Here is a 27169-nt window from a genome sequence, read left to right on the forward strand (position 1 = left end):
TTCTGACATGGAACTATTTCCATTATATACAGTCAGCTGACAGATGCCAAGTTTTTAAAAAGCTTATTAGTCAACATCTACAAAAACAATCCTTTGTATGATTTTGTTTAATTTAGTACCACTGTTTTTTACAACATTGTTATCATGTACTCACCTATAATGTTTTACAAATGTTCACTACTACTATTTGTATGAATCCTGTATGTACTCATCCTTGAAGCCTTGTACATATTTTATTGTAGCGCTAGATCAATTGTTGAGTTTTTAACCGCATTTGTTGTCTAAAGACACTTCATCTTGTAAAAATTGTGCATTATATATATATATATATATATATATATATATATATATATATATATATATATATATATATATATATATATATATATATATATTTGTACAAATGTCATTCTAGAAGGCCTCATGGAAGATTCGTCAGCTGACCAAATGAGCTTCTTCTTTAAATAAAGTCATCATCATCATTATTATTGTTATTATTGTTATTATTATTATTATATTATTTTTATTATAACAAGATAATGCAAACCAGATTCCTGCACTACATAACTCCCTGGAATGAACTAATTTCCATCTCTTGTCCTCTGTATTCTATTGTTATTGTTGTTTTAATTTGCATTAATTTCAGGATTTGTATGCTTCACTGTTACATGGGAGACTCAAGTTCAAGTCTCAGTGACAGGTATAATTTGGTATCCCTTCATGTTACACTTATTTCAATTTTATTTTAATTGTTTATTTTTCAGACAGGCTGGTCAGACATGCGCTGTCACCAATCCTGTAAATAATTTAGGTTGGGACACGGAACTTTGTACATCATCCTTCACTTTTGTCTGTAACAGGACCATGGGTTTGTTCTGATTTTGTTTACCTACTTGTTACTTGTTAGCTATTTTATTTGTTACATGTGTGCTTGAATTTCTACAGTGGCTTTATTTTTTGCACTACTTTTTTGGATATATTATTTCATATAATAAGAATTTTACACCGATTTTTGAATATATTATTTTATATAATAAAGATTTTATATGATTTTTTAAATATGTTATTTCATGTTTTACTTAATATGGTGAGTTGAAGGCAATAAATGTAATTCCATAAATGCAGGATTAAAGTGGATTACTACACTACAGTAACTATAAGATGTTGATGAAAATCAAGGCAGCCAAATCTCAACTTGCAAAAATAATTTAGTTTGTTAGAATGCAGTCACTCTGAAAAATAAGACAAGATAAGTCAGAGAGAAATACCATTACTTTATAGAGTTTGTACATACTGTAGTAGGAAGAAACAAAAATCAGGTATCATGTCTATTATTCCAGGTTCCTGTCCAAATGGTTGGTTAAGTTATGGAGACAGATGTTACCAAGTGATAGATGTTCCTGCATCAAGGAAAACTTATTTTGATGCTCTCCAGTATTGCAGCCAAAGGGGTACCAGTCTTCTAGTAATCAACAGGTAGAGGAAATAATGATAGTCTTCTCTTCTAGTTATCAAAAGGCAGAGTACTAGTTTTCTAGTTATCAGCAAGTAGAGGACAAGACTTCTAGTCATTAGCAGGTAGAGCACATTACTTCTAGTTATAAATAGGTAAAGTACTAGACTTCTAGTCATCAACAAATAGAGTACAAGACTTCTAGTCATTAAGATGTAGAGTACTAGTCTTCTAGTTATCAAGAGGTAGAGTTCTATACTTCTAGTCATCAGAAGGCAGAGTAGTAGACTTCTAGTCATCAACAGGTACAGTACTAGATTTCTAGTCATCAACAAGTAGAGTAGTAGTCTTCTAGTTATCAACAAGTAGATTGCTAGACTTCTAGTTATCAGCAGGCAGAGTAGTAGACTTCTAGTCATCAACAAGTACGGTACTAGACTTTTAGTCATCAACAAGTAGATTACTAGTCTTCTAGTTATCAACAAGTAGATTGCTTGACTTCTGGTCATCAACAGGTAGAGTAGTAGACTTCTAGTCATCAACAAGTAGAGTACTAGTCTTCTAGTTATCAAAAAGTAGATTGCTGGACTTTTAGTCATCAACATGTAGAGTACTAGACTTCTAATCATCAACATGTGGAGTAGTAGACTTCTAGTTATCAGCAGGCAGAGTAGTAGACTTCTAGTCATTAACAAGTACAGTACTAGACTTCTAGTCATCAACAAGTAGATTACTAGTCTTCTAGTTATCAACAAGTAGATTGCTTGACTTCTGGTCATCAACAGGTAGAGTAGTAGACTTCTAGTCATTAACAAGTACAGTACTAGACTTCTAGTCATCAACAAGTAGATTACTAGTCTTCTAGTTATCAACAAGTAGATTGCTTGACTTCTAGTCATCAACAGGTAGAGTACACGACTTCTAGTCATCAACAGGCAAAGTACTAGACTTCTAGTTATCAACTGGTAGAGTACTAGTACTAGTCTTCTAGTTACCAACAGAGTACTAGATGTCTAGTCATCAACATGTAGAGTACTAGACTTTAGTCATCAACAAGTACTAGACTTCTAGTCATCAACATATAGAGTACTAGATTTTAGTCATCAACAGGTTGAGTACTAGACTTCTAGCCATTAACCACCATTAATACTGGCCGCCATGTATAGCCTATCGTGCTGAAAAATGGCGTGAAACTCCACAACAACAACAACAACAACAATCTAGTCATTAACAGGCAAAGTACTAGACTTCTAGTAATAAATAGGTAGAGTACTAGACATCTATTCATCAACATGTAGAGGAAATAATGAATCGTATAGTAGACTGCTGTACTGATTTGTTTGTCCAAGCCAATATTAGCTCTTTGTTTGCTCTGTAATGTAAAGTTCCCATGTGATGGTACAGCACAACAAGTACAACTTATAGCCATTTAAAATGAAGTTTCAATTTAAGCTTAGCAACTTTATTTTTTTATTCTCATGTCCAGTATTTGGTGCAAATGATGACAGTATGGGTGCTACAGCAAAGTCAAACCTGTCATTAGTACCAACCCATGGGAAAAAAATCAAACTCACCTTTCTACACAGGTGACTTTGAATGCAGATTCTTATTTCAAACTGTATTAATGAGTAAATGCAATTCATTTAATACCATTATTTTTATAATTATCATTATTATTATTATTATTGTTTTTGTTGTTGCTGCTACATGTATTATTAATATTGTTAATATATCAGTCAGGTATGTAATTTCCTATACAGACAGTTCACTATCTAAATTTATCATTCAAAAATTCTCATGGAAAAGGGTTTCATTGATTGATTTCATTAAATTTTCCCTGTATTTTTCTTGTAGCATGTTTTTGTTTATTTAATTGGTAAGGAGGTAGCTTGGCCAGCTTCTTGTACATTACAATTTGAGTCCAGCTGTCTCAAAATTAACAAATCTCAGCCAGATGTTGAAAGTTTCAACCAAACTCATCAACTTTACCATGATTTTGATCCCCAAACTATAACTAGGCAGCAAACACTGATAGAATTTTTTGTAGTGACCTGATGTGATAAACTAATTTCAATTCAGGGCAAAATCAGATCACTGTTAATATTTTCTGATGAATTTGCTTACTACAGCAACCATACCCATCCCATTTATAAGGATGATCGTAATTTACCTGGAGAATTTACCCAAAAATGAATTTTTAAGCCACATTGTGGCTTTATTCAAGTTCTTGAAATGACAATGGAGAAGCCATTCAAATTGAGCTACACTGATACATTGACTGGAGTGCACAGATTAGAAAGAAAATGAAACATGTTTACACATCAGTATACATGATATGTTTGTGCTTGATACCTTTCTTGTGGACACCCACCCCACATAATTTGCAAGGTTGATCTGCTTGAGTAGTAAAGAACCACTGTTTGTTTATAAAACAACTGACTGTTGACCACAGAAAGTGGGTGTACTGACCAATTAATACATGATTTATAGAGGAAATTTCACTTGGCCAGGAGACTGCTGTATTAAGTAGACTGCATTAAGTAGACTGCTGGTTTGATTGTAATTTCATTGGACTGTATGATTGTAATTTCACTGGACATTATGATTGTAATTTCATTGGACAGTTTGATTGTAATTTCATTGGACAGTTTGATTGTACAGTTTGATTGTAATTTCATTGGACAGTATATTGTAATTTCATTGGACAGTTTGATTGTAATTTCACTGGACAGTTTGATTGTAATTTCATTGGACAGTTTGATTGTAATTTCATTGGACAGTATGATTGTAATTTCATTGGACAGTATGATAGTAATTTCATTGGACAGTTTGATTGTAATTTCATTGGACAGTATGATTGTAATTTCATTGGACAGTTTGATTGTAATTTCATTGGACAGTTTGATTGTTATTGCATTGGACAGTATGATACAATGGGGTTTTAGGACAATCAATAGCCTTTTACTAATGACATCATCATTTATGCTTGTAGGCCTTGTAAGAAGTTGTGCTTGATTAAATCCATTACTGGGATTTTTGAAGCCATGTGAGACAAGATTGTTTTCAGTGTTCAAGACATATGAGATAATTTGTTGTGATCATTACATTATTTTGATTTAGGTTGATAGGCATCCCTGCTTTCATTAATCAATTTTATTATTATGCCTTGGTGAATCAGCAATGACCTTGGATTTAAATTGCATAAGCAAATTGTCAGGATAGTTCAGGTATGCTTGGTAGGATATCATAACCTATTTCTTTCTATTGTGATATATGGGTTTTACTGGAAAATGCTTCCTGAAAGCTTAATTCCTTAGCAGTTGTTATTATATGATATAAAAGGTTGTACAAGTTTACTTTAATTTAGTTAAGAAATTTGTTTTGTGAAAAGACTTTTTTTTACTGCACATCTAATTCATGTAAATTTTGTCACTTCAGTGCAGATGAGCAGAAATTCATACTAAAAACACTTGCAGATTTGCACATCATAAGAGCTTGGCTGGCATTTTCTGGTAAGTGTATGCTCATTTTTACAGATACCCACTACCTTTCTTGCTTTTCAAAAAGAGATAAATTGATTACATTTGTACAACAGCTACAGTATGTTGTTGAAGATTAAATTGAGGGTACCATTTGTACAACAGTTACTGTATGTTGTTGAAGATTAAATTGAGGGTACCATTTTTACAATAGCTACTGTATGTTGTTGAAGATTAAATTGAGGGTACCATTTTTACAATAGCTACTGCATGTTGTCAGAAACTAAATTGATGGTACCATTTACAATTAATGTCAGCATAGCATATTTGTGTTGCTGAGTAATGGAATTGTTGGAACCATATATAACCATAACCATTTTTTGGCATTTAGAACCATCTGTAGCCATTTTTGGTATTTGGTACATCTTATTATGTTTTAGGGGTTGGCTAGATTGTCCTTTCAAAACTGCAAGGTTGAGTCAAGCAAGTCAGTGGATTACATTGGCTCATTTTGCATGAATATGGTTATTTGCATGCAAATGTTTCTTGATCACTATTCATTGCACAATCATGAAGCTTAATATGTGTATATCTTCTGATGTGTACTACACAGCCATATCAAATATAGGTCACTGTGACCTATGTTTTGCACTTTGTTGATAGTATACCCCTTTATATGTTTAGTTTCGTTTCTTGGATGTTGTTGCTTGTACAGTGATAAGAGTAGATACGTACATCTTGAGGGGTAACTACACTGCCATACCAAATGTAGGTCAGTGTCATGTATATCTATATTGTGTGCTTAACTTTTATCCATGATTGTATTCTTTTTTTTGGGTATTTGTAGAGGTTAAACCAACACATTACATACCTACTAATATGCAAACTTTGACAGGCAAAACCACAAATTTAAGTACCCACGAAAATGCCTTTTTTTTAATACAAGACCACGAAAATTGAGGCCAACAAAAATAAATGATACTTCAGTATTCTATATCACAGCAGTATGGTGATGATGATTTAACTGAAATTGTGTTGTCAGGCTTATCTATAATAGATTGAACTTTGGCATGGAAGAAATTTGCAAGCAGGTCTGGAAGACCAGCCAAAGACAAGGTCATTGGAAGTGGTGTACATTTACACCTTGACCATAGCTTGTTCATAATCTTGAAGATTCTAACTGGAACTTTCAGTGATCTTAGTACTGTAGTAGTCTGATTTTCCTGCACGAACTTTGTGACATTCTTCTTAGCAGCTTCATACATCTGTTTATGAATAGTGAGGCTGTTGGGAAGCGAAATCATCTCAACCGTACGGCGTTCTCTTTTAGCAGTGTGGAACTGGTCCCTAACACTACTATACCACGTAGAGCAATTTGGAATTGATACTCTGCTCTTGGTTGCTGGGGCATATTTGCAAAGCTATAAACATAAGCACTTGTCAAGTTGTGCTGCTGTAAGAGATAACAAAGTTGTTAGAGTTGCTTGGATGTCATGTATTAGTTGGGTTCTATTTATCATATGGTGGTTTCTCTTAGTAGCAAACAGAGATGGAGGGTTTGGGACTGATACATTGAGATGGCAATGTATTATGCAGAGTTGATCTGGTACAAGTTCGTGGGACACCAATGAAGACTTCAGAATATTATCACCAGGTCTACAAAGAATCCAGTCTAAAATGTGACCATGTTTATGGGTGTGTTTTCTAACTGACTGGTTCAGGATGAAAATGTGAATAGAATCAAGGAGTTTTGACTTTTATTGATTTTCATAACAGTCAAAGTGAAAAGATTAATCAGATTGCCACCAATTCCTTACTCCAAGAGGTTAGGTATCCATTCCAAAAAAAGAGATTCAGCAGCTTGATTTTTCAACTAGGATGGTAGAGGCAGAAAATGGACTAACCAAAAGATGACACTAAGGAGAGGACATTATATAACAATGATGGTTTTGATCAAACCCAGTATTGCTGATATCCAAACTTATTGTACCTAGTACATGGACTAAACAAAAGAGAAGACACCAAAGAGATGATGTTATACAACACTGATGGTTTAATCAAGCCCATTTACTGATCTTCCAATGTAGTGTAGTAACATTTCTACAGCTAAGAGATGGCATTATACAACACTGATGGTTTGATCAAATCCACCAGGCTGATCTCTCAGTGTAGTGTAGTAATGTTTCTACTTTTAAGAGATGACATTATACAACAGTGATGGTTTGATCAAATCCACCAGGCTGATATCCAAATGTAGTGTAATAATAATAATAATAATAATAATAATAATAATAATAATAATAATAATAATATATTTATATTTGTACATTCTCTAATTTACTTTGGGATTCTGTTCCAAATTAGTCATCCTGAATATTGAAAACTTTTCTTAAAGAGTTCTTTATATGGTTTTGGGATGGAAAGATGGTTAACTGAAATTCATCCTAAATTGGGAGTGTTGCCTTGTTTTCTAGCATGAAATAACTTTATTGAGATATAATGGGGCCATATTGTTTGAAACCTTGTGCATAAATCTAGCCTTTCTCAAGCATATTTGTTTACTTACTGCAATTGGGATAAAACAACAATCAGCTCAGTATGTTGCAAAATTTAATTGCAGTCATTTTGAGTTACTACTTGTCAACCAGTAACCTAAAGAAATGTAAACATGAAATTACTTAACATTAGTCCAATGTAACTCATGAACTTCTATTAGTATGAAAAGCCACTAACTCATTTTCCCTACCGTACTAAATATAGTCTGTAAACAACATATCGTTTTCCTACTGTACTAAATATAATCTGTAACATTGTACCCTCTACTTAGTGTCTTGAAGATGAGTTTTTCTCGGTATGTAAAAGATAATATCATGCCTACCTAATACTTACTAAACTTACCGCTCCTGTGGCCTAAGTGGTTAGAGTGCCTGTCTCTGATGCAAACCCCAGCTGAGTCATACCAAAGGTCTATAAAAATGGTACTAGCAGTTGCTTTGCTTGGCAATCAGCATGAAAAGGTTAGTTTAGGACTGGTTGGCCTGTTATCAGGATAATGTGACTGGGTGGGACATGATGCTACATGTCTGTGGCATGATGTACCAGTGCTAGACATCAGTTTAAACTGCCGCGCTGCAGACATTTTAGCAATATGAATGAATTGTTAAAGCCAAGTTAAAATCCAACACAGTCACACACACACACACAGTGCGAGTAAGACAAATGCTCAAAAACCTAGTACACAAGTAAGTAAAGCTAATCTAGGCTTGTAAATGGATTAAATCTAAAGGTTTTGACAAATTTTATTGAATTTTAGAGATTTCAGGCCGTTATCTAGACTGACTGATTTTGAATTATGAATAGGAATATAAGGCTGTTATTAAGACTTATTGATATTGAATTATATGATAGAGAATGTCATCCAGACTGATTGATATTGAATTATATGATAGAGAATGTCATCCAGACTGATTGATATTGAATTATATGATAGAGAATGTCATCCAGACTGATTGATATTGAATTATATGATAGAGAATGTCATCCAGACTGATTGATATTGAATTATATGATAGAGAATGTCATCCAGACTCATTGATATTGAATTATATGATAGAGAATTCATCCAGACTCATTGATATTGAATTGTATATAGGGATAGAAAGCTGTCATTCAGCTACATAAATAATCTTGGAATGAAACTTGTTGCATACTTAATCAAGGATTCAAATAATGAATTATGCAGAAAATATCAGAACACAAAATATTCTGAATAATTCAGTTAATTTGCTCATGCAGTCTGAGGAGTGGGATACCTCCATATTAAAGGTAGATCAATGTGACCCACTTTTCATGGATCAGTATCGGTGTACACTTTTGTTTATTACCTAATTCAGTTTCTGGGACACTTTCTTACAAGGTCATGAAAAGATATTTGTGTACTGATCCCAAGGGATACCAATATTTTTGTTACCCAAGTAAGTTTTTGTTACAAGGTCATGACAAGAAAAGAGTGCATGAATCCTAAGGGAAATCAGACCATCATATCAAAGTAGGTTAGCAACCTACTTTCATTCTTCAAAGACATTTTTCATATTAAGGTGAGTATCTTGGACATTCTTGTAATTATTGCTTGTACAGTCATGATTCTTGACAAAGTGCATGCATTCTGAGAAATACTACTCCAGCATGTCCAAATGAGGTCACTCTAACCTACATTTTACAATTTGTGAAATTATACATCTTCTGATATTTAGATAAGTGTGACTGTATTGTTTGTACAGTCTTACTGGACATGAACATCTTGTGGAGTAACAACATCACCATATGGAAGAGACAAGTAACTGTGGCCTACATTAGCTACCATGTCTTTATCATCACTCGGTAACTGTGGCCTACATTAGCTACAATGTCTTTATCATCACTTGGTAACTGTGGCCTACATTAGCTACCTACATTAGCTACCGTGTCTTTATCATCACTCGGTAACTGTAGCCTACATTAGCTACCGTGTCTTTATCATCACTCGGTAACTGTGGCCTACATTAGCTACCGTGTCTTTATCATCACTCGGTAACTGTGGCCTACATTAGCTACCGTGTCTTTATCATCACTCGGTAACTGTGGCCTACATTAGCTACCATGTCTTTATCATCACTCGGTAACTGTGGCCTACATTAGCTACCGTGTCTTTATCATCACTCGGTAACTGTGGCCTACATTAGCTACCGTGTCTTTATCATCACTCGGTAACTGTGGCCTACATTAGCTACCATGTCTTTATCATCACTTGGTAACTGTGGCCTACATTAGCTACCATGTCTTTATCATCACTCGGTAACTGTGGCCTACATTAGCTACCATGTCTTTATCATCACTCGGTAACTGTGGCCTACATTAGCTACCATGTCTTTATCATCACTCAGTATTGATCACATTCACTTTTGACAAATACAAAACTCCAGTGTCGGAATAATATGTTCAGATGAGCTTTACTGTCTTCTGACTGCTTAATTTCTTGTAATTCACTGCTTACTAATTTTCTTGGATTTTTTGGGTTCTACAAACAACACCTTTAATAACCATACAATGAAATAATACAGTTGTGAAGATAAAAGTACCCCTCCCATTCCATATTATAGACTTATCCATGAATTTAAGTTTTTACAAAAATGTATTTTTTTGCAAAACAGCATTAGATTCATATCCAAAATGACCATGAAGCTATGCATTACATTGACAGAGACATTTTATAACTTTAAATTAATACATGGAAAAAGTTTCTTGGTGATTGTGACTAATTTTCTGCTTGTTAGTAACAGTATAATCAACTGGCAGATACAAAATATAAATTCTTGTAAATTCAGTTGACATCTCTGACAATTCTTCCTACTTTGGTAGTCAACATGATGCAGATTAAATTTTAAAGGAAGAATGGATATTCATTGTATTCAGAAAAAAAAGTTAAATCTGATATCTTGCTTCATCTTGTTCTGATGTCCACCCTGTCCTTTACTCCAGATGTCAACCAGTCAGAAGTTCTACAGTGGATAGATGGGCGGGCTGTGGTTGGCGGAGGTTATGAAAACTGGGACACCAATTACCCACAGACTGATGACAAGAGGTTTGATTGTGGTCTTATAACAACAGGTAAAACATGTGAAGTTAGGATATTTTCCAATTGCCAACATTTTATTTCAATCTGGAATTTCATTAAATGGCTGTTTTTATCATTATTTTTATTTTCCCTGGTATTTTGAATAAATCAAGGTTGTACTACAAGGCACTATTTTACACATCGGGTTTTTGTAGATATTACATGTTAAAACTCTTGTTGTGTTCTTTGAGTGCCATGATTACTTTTCCAGTGGATATCCTAAACATTTTAACTTTACTAAATTTTATACAGACAGCTTACTATAGTTTTCATTTATATTTTGTTTTCTTAATGTATCAGGAATATAAATATAGATCAAATAATTAAATTTTAATAATGGTTGTGAAATTAGTAAACAAGCAGTATTAAGTACTATGGTATTAAAACTACTTATGCCTGCGTAAGTACATTGGTGTGATGAGGTTGGGTCTACCTTTTACCTTACTCTGTTATGACTGTGAGTATAGCCTGGAAGGGCCAATTGAATTGCCCCGTAGTGGTCACATGGATTTCACTGGCCAATCATTAGTCAGGGCTTGCAACGGCGCACATTTACTGAATGATAATTAGCATCACTTTCAACTGAACAGCAGAGGGGCAGTGACGCAATCCTAGATTCTGAAAATATTTGGTGTGAAATTTTAAGTTTAACTCCCACCGCCGCCCCGACACAACCTCCCCTATATATGTAGGTGTATTTATTCGAGTGTAGGCATTCAATTTTTTATGATGTTGCATATATAGGTGTTTTGTAGATATGTATGTAGGTATATGTGTGTGTATATATTATATGTATGTGTATAAGTATGTACATGGAGAGATGCGGATAATTTTATGGATCACACTTCATGAACAATAACGAATTTTGTTACTGTCCATTAATATAATCTTCTGGCTCAATAGTCAATCGTTTTTTGGCATTGTGTATTTCATTATTATTTCATTATTGATAATTTATGTGGTTTCGATTTATATTGTGTGGCAGTCTGAGCCCCAAATTTCAAGCACTTGAGCTTCATAATAGCAGTAACTTTCATGTTTATTTATATAGAACATAAATATAGATCAAATAATTAAATTTTAATAATGGTTGTGAAACTAGTAAACAAGCAGTATTAAGTACTATGGTATTAAATAGTATTGTACTTTTCTCTCTTTTCTGTCTTCATTGTAAACATATTGTTACATTGTTTTTCTCTTAAGCTTTATTTATTTGTCATTCAGTCCATTTAGTTAGTTTTTATTGCCAGGTGTCCGTGATGCCAAGTGGTCAAATGCATACTGTTTCAATGCCAACAGTTTTATTTGTGAGATGCATGTCACTGATCAGCCTTATAACCCAACCCCTGCTCCAGGTAAATTATATACACCTGTATTATCCAACATCTTCTAGTAAATTATATGCAGTCAAATTATATATAGTCAGGTAAATTATATACAGTCAGGTAAACTGTATACAGTCAGGTAAATTGTATACAGTCAGGTAAATTATATGCAGTCAGGTAAATTGTATACAGTCAGGTAAATTATATACAGTCAGGTAAATTGTATACAGTCAGGTAAATTATATACAGTTGTATATAGCTTCATACCTTTTATCCCAACACCTTCAAAAGTAAATTATGTACAGTCTTAAAATCCAACCTTTGCTCCAGATAAATTATGTACACCTGCATTAGCCAATGCCTGCTCCAGGTTAATTGTATACTACCAGGTAAATAATATACATTACTCTAGATAAATTACCACCACTGATGTGAGAGGTTGCGGGTTTTTGAACTCCGGCTGAGTCATACCAAAGACTTACAAAAATGGTACTAACAGCTGCCTCGCTAGTCGGTCAGCATTAAGAGGTTAGTGTTAGGACTGGCCGGCCTGGTGTCAGGATAATGTGACTGGGTGGAACATGATGCTACATGTCTGTTGCATGATGTCCCAGTGCTATGCATCACTGTAAACTGCCACACTGTAGATATTGTATCAATATGACTGAAATTTTTTTAAAGCTATATCAATAATACAAATCACATACACACTAGGTAAATTACATACAGTCATATAACCATATGCCTGCTCCATGTAGGTTAAATATAGCCTTATAACTCAACCCATCCTCTATGTAAATTGTATATTGGCAGATTACACCACTCCCTCAATAACTCGCACCCTGATAACTCGCGAACCCGCTTATAACGTGGGGTCAGGTGTGGATCCCATTTTGTAATTGGTAACGGAAACTTCAAAGTATCACTTGTTTTATTGTCGAAAACGGTAGATAGGACCTGGAAATTTTAATTAACACTGTGAAATATCAAATTTAAAAATAGGTCATACTATTTTTTACATTTTGTTCCAAACTACATTCCTAGTACACCGCAATTAACGATATGTAAGCAAATTTTGATCAATGAAAATGTCACTTACTCTGAGTGGAGGCAGTACTTTAATAAAGGCAAATTAAATTTAGAAACATTATCAATTTAAATTTGTGTTCTAGTTCTATCTTTTAGTTCCTTTTAAGTGTATTCATCATAAATGCAATGTGCCCTCTTGAAATCAAACGTGAAATGGGTCAATCTACCATAACAGCTATGTCTGCGAGCATTTCTCTGAGAACCTAATTAAGTGCCAACCGTGTTTCGATAACTGACTTCCAGAATTACTTGTTGTATTGATGCACTGAATTAAAAGCTTGTCTCCTTTGTATTATCATGTTAATTATATCTTTTGAATCAAATAAATGAAGTGGAATAAAAGTTAAAAGGAACGAAAATCCAACAAACTTAAAATCTAGCAGCCCCGGTCGTATGTCGGGTGAACTCACTTCATTTGATGAATAGAACACTTATAAATGTTATTGTGTATGTTACATAAACTACCTCAAATTAACTGACTCTTTCATAACTGTGATCAATCATAACAAGGCAGCCAAGCAAAATGAATACTTTATAAAATAAAGAGCTTGATTTCACAGATACGTTGCATTGTCGGCAAGCGAGTTTCATAGAATTCTTGAACTGACACTTAGATATATCCTCAAGGATGATAAGAAGTTTCATTATTACTTCCAATGAAATCACGACATCAATATTTTACTAATTGAACAATACAAAAATTGAGTTTCGATGTAGATGATTGTCACACGAAATAAATGTCACATTTTTTTTAAAAAAGGAATCTTGTTTGCCGGCGTATCAAAAGGTTAGTCTAGTTTCCTGCTCTAGGGACTCCTGATTCAGCAGGATAATATTAAACACCTCTATGAGAACCAGACTCATCAAGAAAACAAAAAGCAGTGATGTAATGCACAGATTTTTTTTGCGAACATGTGATGGTTGTTGAAACCAGTTGCAATGATCTTTCATATGTTGGACATTTTGAAAATAAATGTTATTTAAACAGAATAACGAACAACTTCATTAGAAAAAGCGCATTATTAAAAATTATTATTGACATGATTGTAAAATGAGGATTTAGTCAATTAAAAGCCCAGTTCCATAATGCCGCTTCCCCCCCCCCCCCCCCCCCCCCGGTTTTCTCGATGTCAAAGCGATTATTTCCCATTTTTGAAGGTCCCTCGGTGACTCGTACCTCGCTTATAGTACGTTCTATATTTGTGGACCACGTTGTGCACAAGTTATTGAGGGAGAGGTGTAAATGCATCCAGACAAGTAATATATATATATCCCAATCCTTACTCTAGGTAAATTATATGCACTGCACAGTGCTCAAGTACAGATTATTGAAACAGTATACAAGCAGAATGCAGAATGAATGCAAATAGAATACAGAATGAATGCAAATGGAATGCAAAATAATTGTAAATGGAATGCAGAATGATTGTAAATGGAATGCAGAATGATTGTAAATGGAATGCAGAATGATTGTAAATGCAATGCAGAATGATTGTAAATGGAATGCAGAATGAATGCAGACAGAATGCAGATGGAATGCAAACAGAATGCAGAATGAATGCAAATGGAATGCACAATGAATGCAGAATGAATGCATTTAATGGAAAGCAGAATGAATGCAAACAGAATGCAGAATGAATGCAAATGAAATGCAAAATGAATTCAAATGGAATGCAGAATTAATGCAAATGGAATGCAGAGTGAACACAAACACAGATAATTGCGAACAAAATGATAAATACATGTTTAGCAAAATGGAGACTGAAAATGCTAATTGAAGAATGCAGAATGATGAATGATAGACAAAATATATAAATTTGAAAACTATTTATTTTCAAACAGCTGATTAATTTCTTTGGTTGAAAACCATTTCACATGATAATTTGGGATCCAATTTGTTACAGTGCAAGAACTTTTTACATCTTATACACTACGTCAATGTTCTTGTTGTGGCGGGTCCCCGAGTAGCCGAGTGGTCTAAAGCGCTCACCGTTACAGATCACTGTCATCTCACCTCTGTCTGTGTGAGGTCGAGTCTCAGGCTTGGCTAATGTGGGTACGTGAGAAAGCCTGCCAGTAGCTTCTCGTTGGTCAGTGGTTCTTCCCAGGGTTTTCCAGGGTTCTTCCTCCACCAATTATACTGGCCGCCATGTATATCCCATCTTGTGCTGAAAAATGGCGTTAAACCCTACAACAACAACAACAACAACTTGTTGTGGCAGTCATAAAATTCAATACTGTTCATCTGACAACATCATCAATGGTGTTTGTCTCTGTACAATTTTGATTTAAATGAAATGAAACATGTAAAATATTGCTGATAAATACTCAACAAGTACATTTTTTGCAGTAGCAACTACATTTTAATTTTGTTATAAATTAATTACTTGCTGACATTGGCATTTATGCATTTCCCATTTCATTAAAGCAAACTTTTAATAAAACAAGATGCCACAGGTACAGTTCTCGCTGTTTAACAATCTCAAAATGGAAAACTGGACTTTGCTAAATGTACCTCATTCTGTTCTGAACAAGCTACCAAGAAAGAAAACTGGATGGAAGCAATAAATACAAAATTGGAATGCATTTCTGGGACCATAAACAAAGAACAAAATGACTGATGCAGAAAAAATGCAAATGTGGATTGACTGCAAATGAAAATTATAAATAAGTTAGTAAAATTAGCTGTTTTAGGGTTGGTATGTTAGTAAAATTACCTGTTTTAGGGTTGGTATGTTAGTAAAATTACCTATATGTTCAAAGTTATTTGAGGCATATTATTGATTCTGAAAACCCATTTTGTGTAACAAAAAAAGCCCCAACTTGCACCTTCAACAATTGAAACAAAGTAAGTCATAGTGACATCTTTTGGATGCAAATATGACAGGTATATTTGATATCAGAATCACTCAGATATGGTACATTGGATATCTGAATCACTCAGATATGGTATATTGGATATCTGAATCACTCAGATATGGTGTATTGGATATCTGAATCACTCAGATAAGGTATATTGGATATCTGAATCACTCAGATATGGTATACTGGATATCTGAATCACTCAGATATGGTGTATATTGGATATCTGAATCACTCAGATAAGGTATATTGGATATCTGAATCACTCAGATAAAGGTATATTGGATATCTGAATCACTCAGATATGGTATATTGGATATCTGAATCACTCAGATATGGTGTATATTGGATATCTGAATCATTCAGATATGGTATATTGGATATCTGAATCACTATCAAGTTTGGCTTTTTGGTCCTGTTTTAATAGATGTTTGCATCAACAAAACCAAACAATTATCCCATGCTAAGCTTGTATTTAATTTGTGGCAAATATGGAGGTTTAGGTTTGAATGTTCCATACTTAAAAACCTGACATTAAATGTTTGCATAAAATTTCATAGCATAGGTTTATTGTGTTTTAAACTGACCATTACAGAAACTGGAAGAAAGACACAGAAATATGTATCTACCAATTATGCTGTCTATATTTGAAAAGTATAACACACAATCATACCCTTACAAATGCTGATAAAAGTATTATGAATGACATTATGACCACTCTTTGTTTAATAACCCTGTATATAGCAGACACCAGTAGGGTATAATTGGTCTCAATAAACTGGACTTTTGGTCAAGTTATGTGGTCTTAAATTTAACTTAATGTGCAGAAACCATTATGGTCTTATTAGATGTACTGTAAATGTGACCTTTGACCTTAACCTCATCCCCACCTACAGAAATAAAAAAGTAATTGCCATTTATGTTTTTGATCAACACAGACACACACACACACACACACACACACACACCTTTTGCTATCATGAAATCATCAGCTTCCACATGTCATTGTTAGCACTCTGTCAATCTATTCATCCATCATACATTTTCAGTTCATTGGCATAAAATCAAAATTTTCTCAAGATATTCCCATCAAATTATAAATATTAATAACATTCTTAATGGTGCTTATGACTTTCCTGTATACTTTGCAAATGTGAACTCTTCAATAAATCCTTCTGTTTCTAAACAAAGATTTTGGCATGACAAGGTATATGGCTGACTAAATCTGACTCTCTCTTCTTGTTTTTTTTTTTTTTCACTCATTTGTATTTTTATCCACTTTCTGAGAAGATGAGAAACAAAATGTTTGACAAATACAGGTTGAATACTTGAATAATGTCATGCCTGCTGAGGCCTCTTGCAATTTTAAAATTGGTTAAATGTTTATTTTGTCATTTTAAGATTTTGTTAAATTTTTTATTTAATTTTATAATTTTAAAATTAAGTATATGTTCATTTAATTTTCAGTTAATTTCCACTGTGACCCCAACTGGCTTCTGTTCAGGGATCACTGTTACTATTTTGGACCGACACAGAATCAGAGTCTCAAGGATTGGCCCGATTCCTATGATTACTGTGTTGCGACGGGTGGAAACATGGTGATAATTGCAGATCCATATGAAATGTCCTTTGTAACAGGTTAGTAACTTGTACTCATTGACCCTTTCAGTTTGTAATTCACTCTTTATGACAAGTTTTTTCAATATGTGTAGCAATATAATTTTGTTATTTCAGCACTAAGAAGAACCTGTGCAAACATAATATAGTTTATCATATATTAGTAATTAAGCCTTGTGCTAATTACTTCATTTAACATAATTTTTTAATGCAGTGATTAACATATATATATATATATATATATATATATATATATATATATATATATATATATATATATATATATATATATATATATATATATATATATATATATATATACATATATATATATATATAGATATATATATATAGATATATATATATATATATATATATATATATATATATATATATATATATATATATATATATATATATATATATATATATATATATATATATATATATATATATATGGGAGATAATTCTTTGGACAGAATTTGTGTTAAAACTTTCCCAAGTGTAAAGGTAATCTCCCTTGATACCTTGTAGGTGATTGGATCCATTAATATAGACTTCAGCATAATAGATGATGTGAAAAAGCAAGATAGACTAAAATTTTGTTTTACAGTTGTGGGGATAGGAAGGCTATGGCTGTTGCATATGTAACACAGTTATAATTTGTGTTGTTCTACACATTTATAAATATAAAATAATTTAGTACTTACAGACATGGGATCTAAATCATAAATTAAAGTCAATAAATTAATGATATAAAGTGGACCCCATATTCATAAGACCATCCTGTCTACAGTGAAAAGATGGCCTTACAAAGAAGTTAAGCTGTCATGAGGGGTCAGTGATTAAAATATACTATTTTGAGAAAAGTGGCCTTATAACAGAAGTGGACTGTCATGGAGGGTCTTTTAAGAGAAGGTCACAGTGTAATGTAATTATAAATGAAGTTGAAATGCAGTATTCATGGATATGTGCAATTGTGAAGTAGGAGGTACCTTCCTTACATGCAACAGCATGTAGTTTTTGCAAACAAGCGCATAAACATCGAAAGCTTTGCAACTTCATTTACGCCCATAAACTGCTGAAAACCATTAATAGATTTAAATGATGGTTCCTTGAAAGTGTTTTTAAATGAACTATTTTGTACTATGACATGGAAAACGACTGAGCGAAACTACTAGTTTTTTTTTATACTAATGAATGCAGATGGGTGACAGCAGTCACATGGGTCCAGAACACTACATTTGGATCCAAATAAAAAGAAAGTGCAAAGACAAATAAGGAGTGTTTTATTTCGGACTTTGATGTTAATCTGGTATATATCACTCCAATATTTGGATTTAAAGCCACCATATTAGCCAAATGTAAAATTGAATATGTCTGTGGAGTGCGATTTCAGCAAGCATTCAGGCTGAACCAATATGCATATCTCAGTTACTGTGATGTAGGCACCTTTCGTGTACTGCCAAGAGACCATTGATCTGCTAATTTATCTTGTGTCAAAGGATCATTGAGGTCTCAACAGTTGTCAGCATAAAGTCGGTTTATGTGCTGAATAAGTAGAATTCTAATAATTGTTGTTTTATTATTTTGGGTTTAAAGTTTTCCTGATGCCTTAGTAATTAGACATGAGACTAAAGAGTCCTATGTCAGTGATAAAATTTATATATCAATGTGTTGATAGTAATTATCAATAGAAGTATATGTGATGTGCACTAAAGAGTACCAGGCATTCAGTCAGAAAAGTGAGTGGAACATTGAATAATGTGAATACAGTTGAAGGTATATTTTTTTGGGATAAGATTAGAAACTATGATTTAGTAAAGACATGTGCAATCTAATGCCCATGGACAGCATCTGGTCCATGACATGTTTTATCCAGTTACATATATATCATATGGGTACATTTATATCATATGGGTACATTTATATCATATGGGTACATATATATCATATGGGTACATTTATATCATATGGGTACATATATATCATATAGGTACATTTATATCACATGGGTACATTTAAATCATCTGGGTACATTTATATCATATGGGTACATTTATATCATATGAGTACATATATATCATATGGGTAAATTTATATCATATGGGTACATATAAATTATATGGGTACATTTATATCATATGGGTACATTTATATCATAAGGGTACATTTATATCATATGGTACATATGTATCATATGGGTACATTTATATCATATGGGTACATATATATCATATGGGTACATTTATATCATATGGGTACATTTATATCATATAGGTACATTTAAGAATTGCTGCCCAGTCTGTTGAACTCTGAAGGAAGTTGCATATGCCACATCTAGTGTTTCTTAGCTGAGACTTCATGTACTGCAATACTTATATAAATATGAATGGCTTTTCTATATGTAGAGACCTTCTGGTAATGGTAGGTATCATTGTGGCATAGGTATTTCTATATATAGAGACATTGTGGTAACTGTAGGTGCCATTGTGGCATGAGTAGTTCTGTATGTATTGACATTATAGTAATGGTAGGTACTGTTGTGGCATAGGTAGTTCTGTATGCAGAGACATTGTGGTAACTGTAGGTGCCATTGTGGCATGGGTAGTTCTATATGTAGAGACATTATAGTAATGGTAGGTACTGTTGTGGCATGGGTAGTTCTGTATGTAGAGACATTGTAGTAATGGTAGGTACTGTTATGGTATAGTTATTCTATCAATAAGCATATATATATATATATATATATATATATATATATATATATATATATATATATATATATATATATATATATATATATATATATATATATATATATATATATATATATATATATATATATATATATATATATATATATTAAACACTAATTACCAGTGGTTCAAGCCTCCAACTTCATCCTATGTACTTAAAGCTGAGTATGACATTTTTGAAGTGGTTGACAAATTGTTTTTGAACACAAGTCTTTTGGGGATATTGTAAACTGTGGAGATATTAATGCTAAAAGGCTTCTAGTCTGGATTTTATATGTAAAGATGAGAACATATATATTTTACAACACATCTAAAACCTGACAATTTTGTTATCACTAATATTTCTGAATGGCCAGTAACATCAACATGGGATTTTCACTATGTCTTGTTATGAATTGTTAATTGCACCAAATAAAAGTGGGGCTGATTTGACATCCAACATGGCCACCATTGTGGCTGTTGTGAAAATCTTGTTATTGCTAATACTCCTTGAACTAAAAGACATCTTTTGAAATGTAAATGGTCCTAAATAAAAATTGGACATTAAGAATGACCACCATGATGACCATCTTGAAAATCCTGTTCTTGCTGTTCATCACTACTTAATGGACTGCCCTACTGACATGGGGGTTTCACTAAAAGACTTCTTATCACTACTTAATGGACTGTCCTATTGACATGGGGGTTTCACTAAAAGACTTCTTATCACTACTTAATGGACTGTCCTATTGACATAGGGGTTTCCCTTAAAGACTTCTTATCACTACTTAATGGACTGTCCTATTGACATAGGGGTTTCCCTTAAAGACTTCTTATCACTACTTAATGGACTGTCCTTTTGACATGGGGGTTTCCCTTAAAGACTTCTTATCACTACTTAATGGACTGTCCTATTGACATAGGGGTTTCACTAAAAGACTTCTTATCACTACTTAATGGACTGTCCTATTGACATGGGAGTTTCACTAAAAGACTTCTTATCACTACTTAATGGACTGTCCTATTGACATAGGGGTTTCCCTTAAAGACTTCTTATCACTACTTAATGGTCCTGTTAGAGGATGGTCTAGTTTGATGTCCAACAAATCACCTATGGTGACCATCTTGAAAAAATCTTGTTATTACTATTTCTCCTGAATGGATGATCATATCAACATTGGATTTTCACTTTAAGAATTTTTATGATTTGTAGATAGTTCAAATAAGAAATTGAGGCTTATCTGATATCTGCCATGGCTGCCATGGTGATATCTAATATGGCTGCCATGGTGCCATCTTAAAAGTCTTGTTATCACTACTTTTGCAAAAATGGATTTTCATGCTAACATGGGGATCTCATTAAATAGAGAACTTATGATTTGCAGATGTTCTACAATGAAAATGGTGCCAACTTGACATCAAACATAGCCACCACAGCAGCTATCTTGAAATAAACAGTGATATCTACATGGCTTTTTCATGAAAATATTTCTTATGACATGTAGGTGGCCTAAAATGAATGCCAGTCTGACATCCAACATGGCCACCATCTAGAAAATCTTATTATTGCTACTCCACTTGAATGGATGATCATTCGAAGATGGGGTTTTCACCAAGACATTTTATAATAATTGTATTGTATGAATATTGGATGGTCACTCGAAGAAGGGGTTATCACCAAGACATTTTATAATATTTATATTGTATGAATATTGGATGTTCAAAATGATGAAACTTTTCAGACATTTACTTTTAATATAAATAAGCAAACGTTTGAATCTGACACAAATTCAATGAACTTTCAGAGTTATCAAAAGTTAGGGTTATTATATATTCTATATCTGTTAGTCAACTTGGTGGGTCTTGACTGTATAACCCTCCCACCTGCCCACTTATACACACACACAAACACATACAGAGACAGACACACAAACAAGGCTACAGCTGGTAGTCCCTAGGTAAAGAAATAAGAAAAGTTGATGGACTGGTTTCAGGTATTAAATATTGCCTTACAACATGGTGTCATATAAAAATCTCTTTGTACATGTGGTTGTTTTCGATCAATAAAATCAAAATAATTTAACAGATGGAAGAAGCCAAAAAAAAATAATCAAACTTATAGTGTCACTCTTAAGTTTTGTATAATTAAAGGAAAATTTCAATTTCATTTGTTAATTCCAAAGAACCATTATTTTGACATGCATCATACATTTGGTTCTCAAAGTGGATCATAGTTGTCCATGCTTTTTATACCAATGTAATTTTTATGAATTCATAGACGTTGATAATACCAAGCTCTTTTTGGTCTGTAATTTTCAATAATTCAGTTGATATTCAAATTTTAAAAGCACTTTTCACACTAGAGTGTGTAATGAGTACTTCTATTTGAATGAATTTCTTTTCAAATACATCATCATAATAAACAAAATTTAAGGGCTGTATCATGAAGATTTAAAGTTTCTGAATTTTTGACATTTGATTTTCTGATACTATGCATGAAACAGCTGTATTGTTTGTGCATGTATTGGTTGATTACTAAATAAATTAGGCCCCAGGTGGCTGAGTGGTATTAAGTGTTCACCTTTACCAATCACTGCCGTCTGTCTGCATGTATTCAAGTCTCAGGCTCAGCTGATTGTGGGCATGTGAGAAAGCTTGCAGTAGCTTCCTGTAGGTTGGTGGTTTGTACCATGTTCTTCCTCCACCAGTTTCACTGACTGCCATGTACAACCTATTGTGTGCTGAAAAATGGCATTAAACCAACAGCAATAAAAACTAAATACATTTGTACAATTTTATTGCAGTTACACAGAGTCAGACTGTTACATCCTGGATTGGTCTTCAGTATGGCATTAAACCAACAACAATAAAAACTAAATACATTTGTACAATTTTATTGCAGTTACGCAGAGTCAGACAGTTACATCCTGGATTGGTCTTCGGTATGATCAAAGGAAACAACAGCTGTTGTGGGTGGATGGTACTCAGCCAGGAGCACAGTGGGTATGTCTCAAGTATTCACCTATAACATCACCTATGTAAGCATGATTAGACACAGTACATGTTAAGTATTTACCTATAACATCACTTATGTAAGCATGATTAGACACAGTACATGTCAAGTATTTACCTATAACATCACCTATGTAAGCATGATTAGACAAAGTACATGTCAAGTATTTACCTATAATATCACCTATGTAAGCATGATTAGACACAGTACATGTCAAGTATTTACCTATAACATCACCTATGTAAGCATGATTAGTCACAGTACATGTCAAGTATTTACCTATAACATCACCTATGTAAGCATGATTAGACACAGTACATGTCAAGTATTTACCTATAACATCACCTATGTAAGCATGATTAGACACAGTACATGTCAAGTATTTACCTATAACATCACCTATGTAAGCATGATTAGTCACAGTACATGTCAAGTATTTACCTATAACATCACCTATGTAAGCATGATTAGACACAGTACATGTCAAGTATTTACCTATAACATCACCTATGTAAGCATGATTAGACACATTACATGTCAAGTATTTACCTATAACATCACCTATGTAAGCATGATTAGTCACAGTACATGTCAAGTATTTACCTATAACATCACTTATGTAAGCATGATTAGACACAGTACATGTCAAGTATTTACCTATAACATCACTTATGTAAGCATGATTAGACACAGTACATGTCAAGTATTTACCTATAGTCTCACCTCTGTAAGCATGATTAGACACATTACATGTCAAGTATTTACCTATAACATCACCTATGTAAGCATGATTAGTCACAGTACATGTCAAGTATTTACCTATAACATCACCTATGTAAGCATGATTAGACACAGTACATGTCAAGTATTTACCTATATCACCTCTGTAAGCATGATTAGACACAGTACATGTCAAGTATTTACCTATAACATCACTTATGTAAGCATGATTAGTCACAGTACATGTCAAGTATTTACCTATAGTCTCACCTCTGTAAGCATGATTAGACACATTACATGTCAAGTATTTACCTATAACATCACCTATGTAAGCATGATTAGACACAGTACATGTCAAGTATTTACCTATAACATCACTTATGTAAGCATGATTAGACACAGTACATGTCAAGTATTTACCTATAATATCACCTCTGTAAGCATGATTAGACACAGTACATGTCAAGTATTTACCTATAACATCACTTATGTAAGCATGATTAGTCACAGTACATGTCAAGTATTTACCTATAGTCTCACCTCTGTAAGCATGATTAGACACATTACATGTCAAGTATTTACCTATAACATCACCTATGTAAGCATGATTAGACACATTACATGTCAAGTATTTACCTATAACATCACTTATGTAAGCATGATTAGACACAGTACATGTTAAGTATTTACCTATAACATCACCTATGTAAGCATGATTAGACACATTACATGTCAAGTATTTACCTATAACATCACCTACGTAAGCATGATTAGACACAGTACATGTTAAGTATTTACCTATAACATCACCTATGTAAGCATGATTAGACACAGTACATGTTAAGTATTTACCTATAACATCACCTATGTAAGCATGATTAGACAAATTACATGTCAAGTATTTACCTATAACATCACCTACGTAAGCATGATTAGACACAGTACATGTTAAGTATTTACCTATAGTCTCACCTCTGTAAGCATGATTAGACACAGTACATGTCAAGTATTTACCTATAACATCACCTATGTAAGCATGATTAGACACAGTACATGTCAAGTATTTACCTATAACATCACTTATGTAAGCATGATTAGACACAGTACATGTTAAGTATTTACCTATAACATCACCTATGTAAGCATGATTAGACACATTACATGTCAAGTATTTACCTATAACATCACCTACGTAAGCATGATTAGACACAGTACATGTCAAGTATTTACCTATAACATCACCTATGTAAGCATGATTAGACACAGTACATGTTAAGTATTTACCTATAACATCACCTATGTAAGCATGATTAGACACATTACATGTCAAGTATTTACCTATAACATCACCTACGTAAGCATGATTAGACACAGTACATGTTAAGTATTTACCTATAGTCTCACCTCTGTAAGCATGATTAGACACAGTACATGTTAAGTATTTACCTATAACATCACTTATGTAAGCATGATTAGACACATTACATGTCAAGTATTTACCTATAACATCACTTATGTAAGCATGATTAGACACAGTACATGTCAAGTATTTACCTATAACATCACTTATGTAAGCATGATTAGACACAGTACATGTTAAGTATTTACCTATAACATCACCTATGTAAGCATGATTAGACACATTACATGTCAAGTATTTACCTATAACATCACCTTCGTAAGCATGATTAGACACAGTACATGTTAAGTATTTACCTATAGTCTCACCTCTGTAAGCATGATTAGACACAGTACATGTTAAGTATTTACCTATAGTCTCACCTATGTAAGCATGATTAGACACAGTACATTTTAAGTATTTACCTATAGTCTCACCTATGTAAGCATGATTAGACACAGTACATGTTAAGTATACACAGGTATATATTTATTGGCAGCGATAGTAGCAATGGCAATGGACTTGTTCACATTTAAGTTCTGGGTCCATGTTTCATGTGGAAGTTTTTGCAATTTGAATACAGGGGAGTTAACTATTGTATGGATCCAGGTGAGATACTGGGTTTTACAGAAATGTGTTTTGTCTTGTCTGCCTGAAATTTCATGATGGGTAAAGTTATGTAGTTAGGTTCATGTTTCTGTTCAGTTTATCATTTGTCACTCCATCCTGCTTCAGTCAATTATTTAACATAATCTGTATTTATCATTGAAATGATATTTCCAACTGGTACTTGTGCAATTTTTTATGACAACATCTCAAACTAGTACTTGAGGACTGTCTGATCAGACTTGGTAATTAACTTCATCAGTGATCTTGAACAAGTTGAGATAAGTTCATTAGGTTTAAAGTCAAGGTCACAGGGTAGCATTTTTCTTCATAGGAAAGAGGGAATGACCAGAAGAAAGTGTTCTAATTTCTTAACACCTGATTCAGAATTTGAAGCATGCACACACATTATTCATTGTCCAGACTGTTTTGTTAGAAATAGAGGATATTTTCTTATCCAATGTGAATACTGGATATATTTCATTGTATGGTACCAAAACATCATATTTTAATGAGCGGCAAAGTTATGAGTTTAAATACATAGTTTTTGTTACCACAAGATGAAATATATCTGGTATTAGCATAGGAACCACAATATGAAATATATCTGGTATTAACATAGGAACCACAAGATGAAATATATCTGGTATTAGCATAGGAACCATAAGATTAAATATATCTGGTATTAACATAGGTACCACAAGATGAAATATATCTGGTATTAGCATAGGAACCACAAGATGAAATATATCTGGTATTAGCATAGGTACCACAAGACAAAATATATCTGGTATTAGCATAGGAACCACAAGATTAAATATATCTGGTATTAACATAGGTACCACAAGATTAAATATATCTGGTATTAACATAAAAACATTTTCTTTTTATTATATACCAAACTTGCTCCAGAATTGTATTTTAGAAGATTAAACTCACTCTTTGGCACAAGACATTCTCACCTCTACCCCCATTTTATAAATTCACCTCACTTTCATAGCCTGATCATGTAAATATTCATGACTTAAGAATGTGTTAGGATGTTGTTGACCTAATCTGACAGAAAATTACAATTTTGTCATTTGGTAAACTATTTGTCCCTATCTGAAAACAAAGCAAGTCTAATTCAGCAGTGCATCACGGCTAGTTTGTCATTGTTGACATGGAAGTAAGGGGAAATAACTTAGAAGAGATGCAAATACTGTCTGGTCAGAT

The 27169-nt window shown here is 33.2% G+C and overlaps 1 protein-coding gene across 1 annotated transcript in view; it reads left to right on the forward strand.

The window, feature by feature from the left end:
• Positions 1-27169, forward strand: part of LOC149796368 (uncharacterized) — a 287440-nt gene that overhangs the window by 54578 nt on the left and 205693 nt on the right. The window contains exons 7-13 of the mRNA XM_089961040.1: positions 765-868; positions 1341-1476; positions 4892-4965; positions 10450-10578; positions 11836-11940; positions 17329-17499; positions 23119-23219. Of these exons, the coding sequence (XP_089817166.1) occupies positions 765-868; positions 1341-1476; positions 4892-4965; positions 10450-10578; positions 11836-11940; positions 17329-17499; positions 23119-23219 (820 nt within the window). The remainder of the gene's footprint in view (positions 1-764; positions 869-1340; positions 1477-4891; positions 4966-10449; positions 10579-11835; positions 11941-17328; positions 17500-23118; positions 23220-27169) is intronic.

Source organism: Sinohyriopsis cumingii, chromosome 6 (genome assembly GCF_028554795.1).
Source record: "Sinohyriopsis cumingii isolate HCF-2022 chromosome 6, ASM2855479v2, whole genome shotgun sequence".
Classification (NCBI taxonomy): domain Eukaryota; kingdom Metazoa; phylum Mollusca; class Bivalvia; order Unionida; family Unionidae; genus Sinohyriopsis; species Sinohyriopsis cumingii.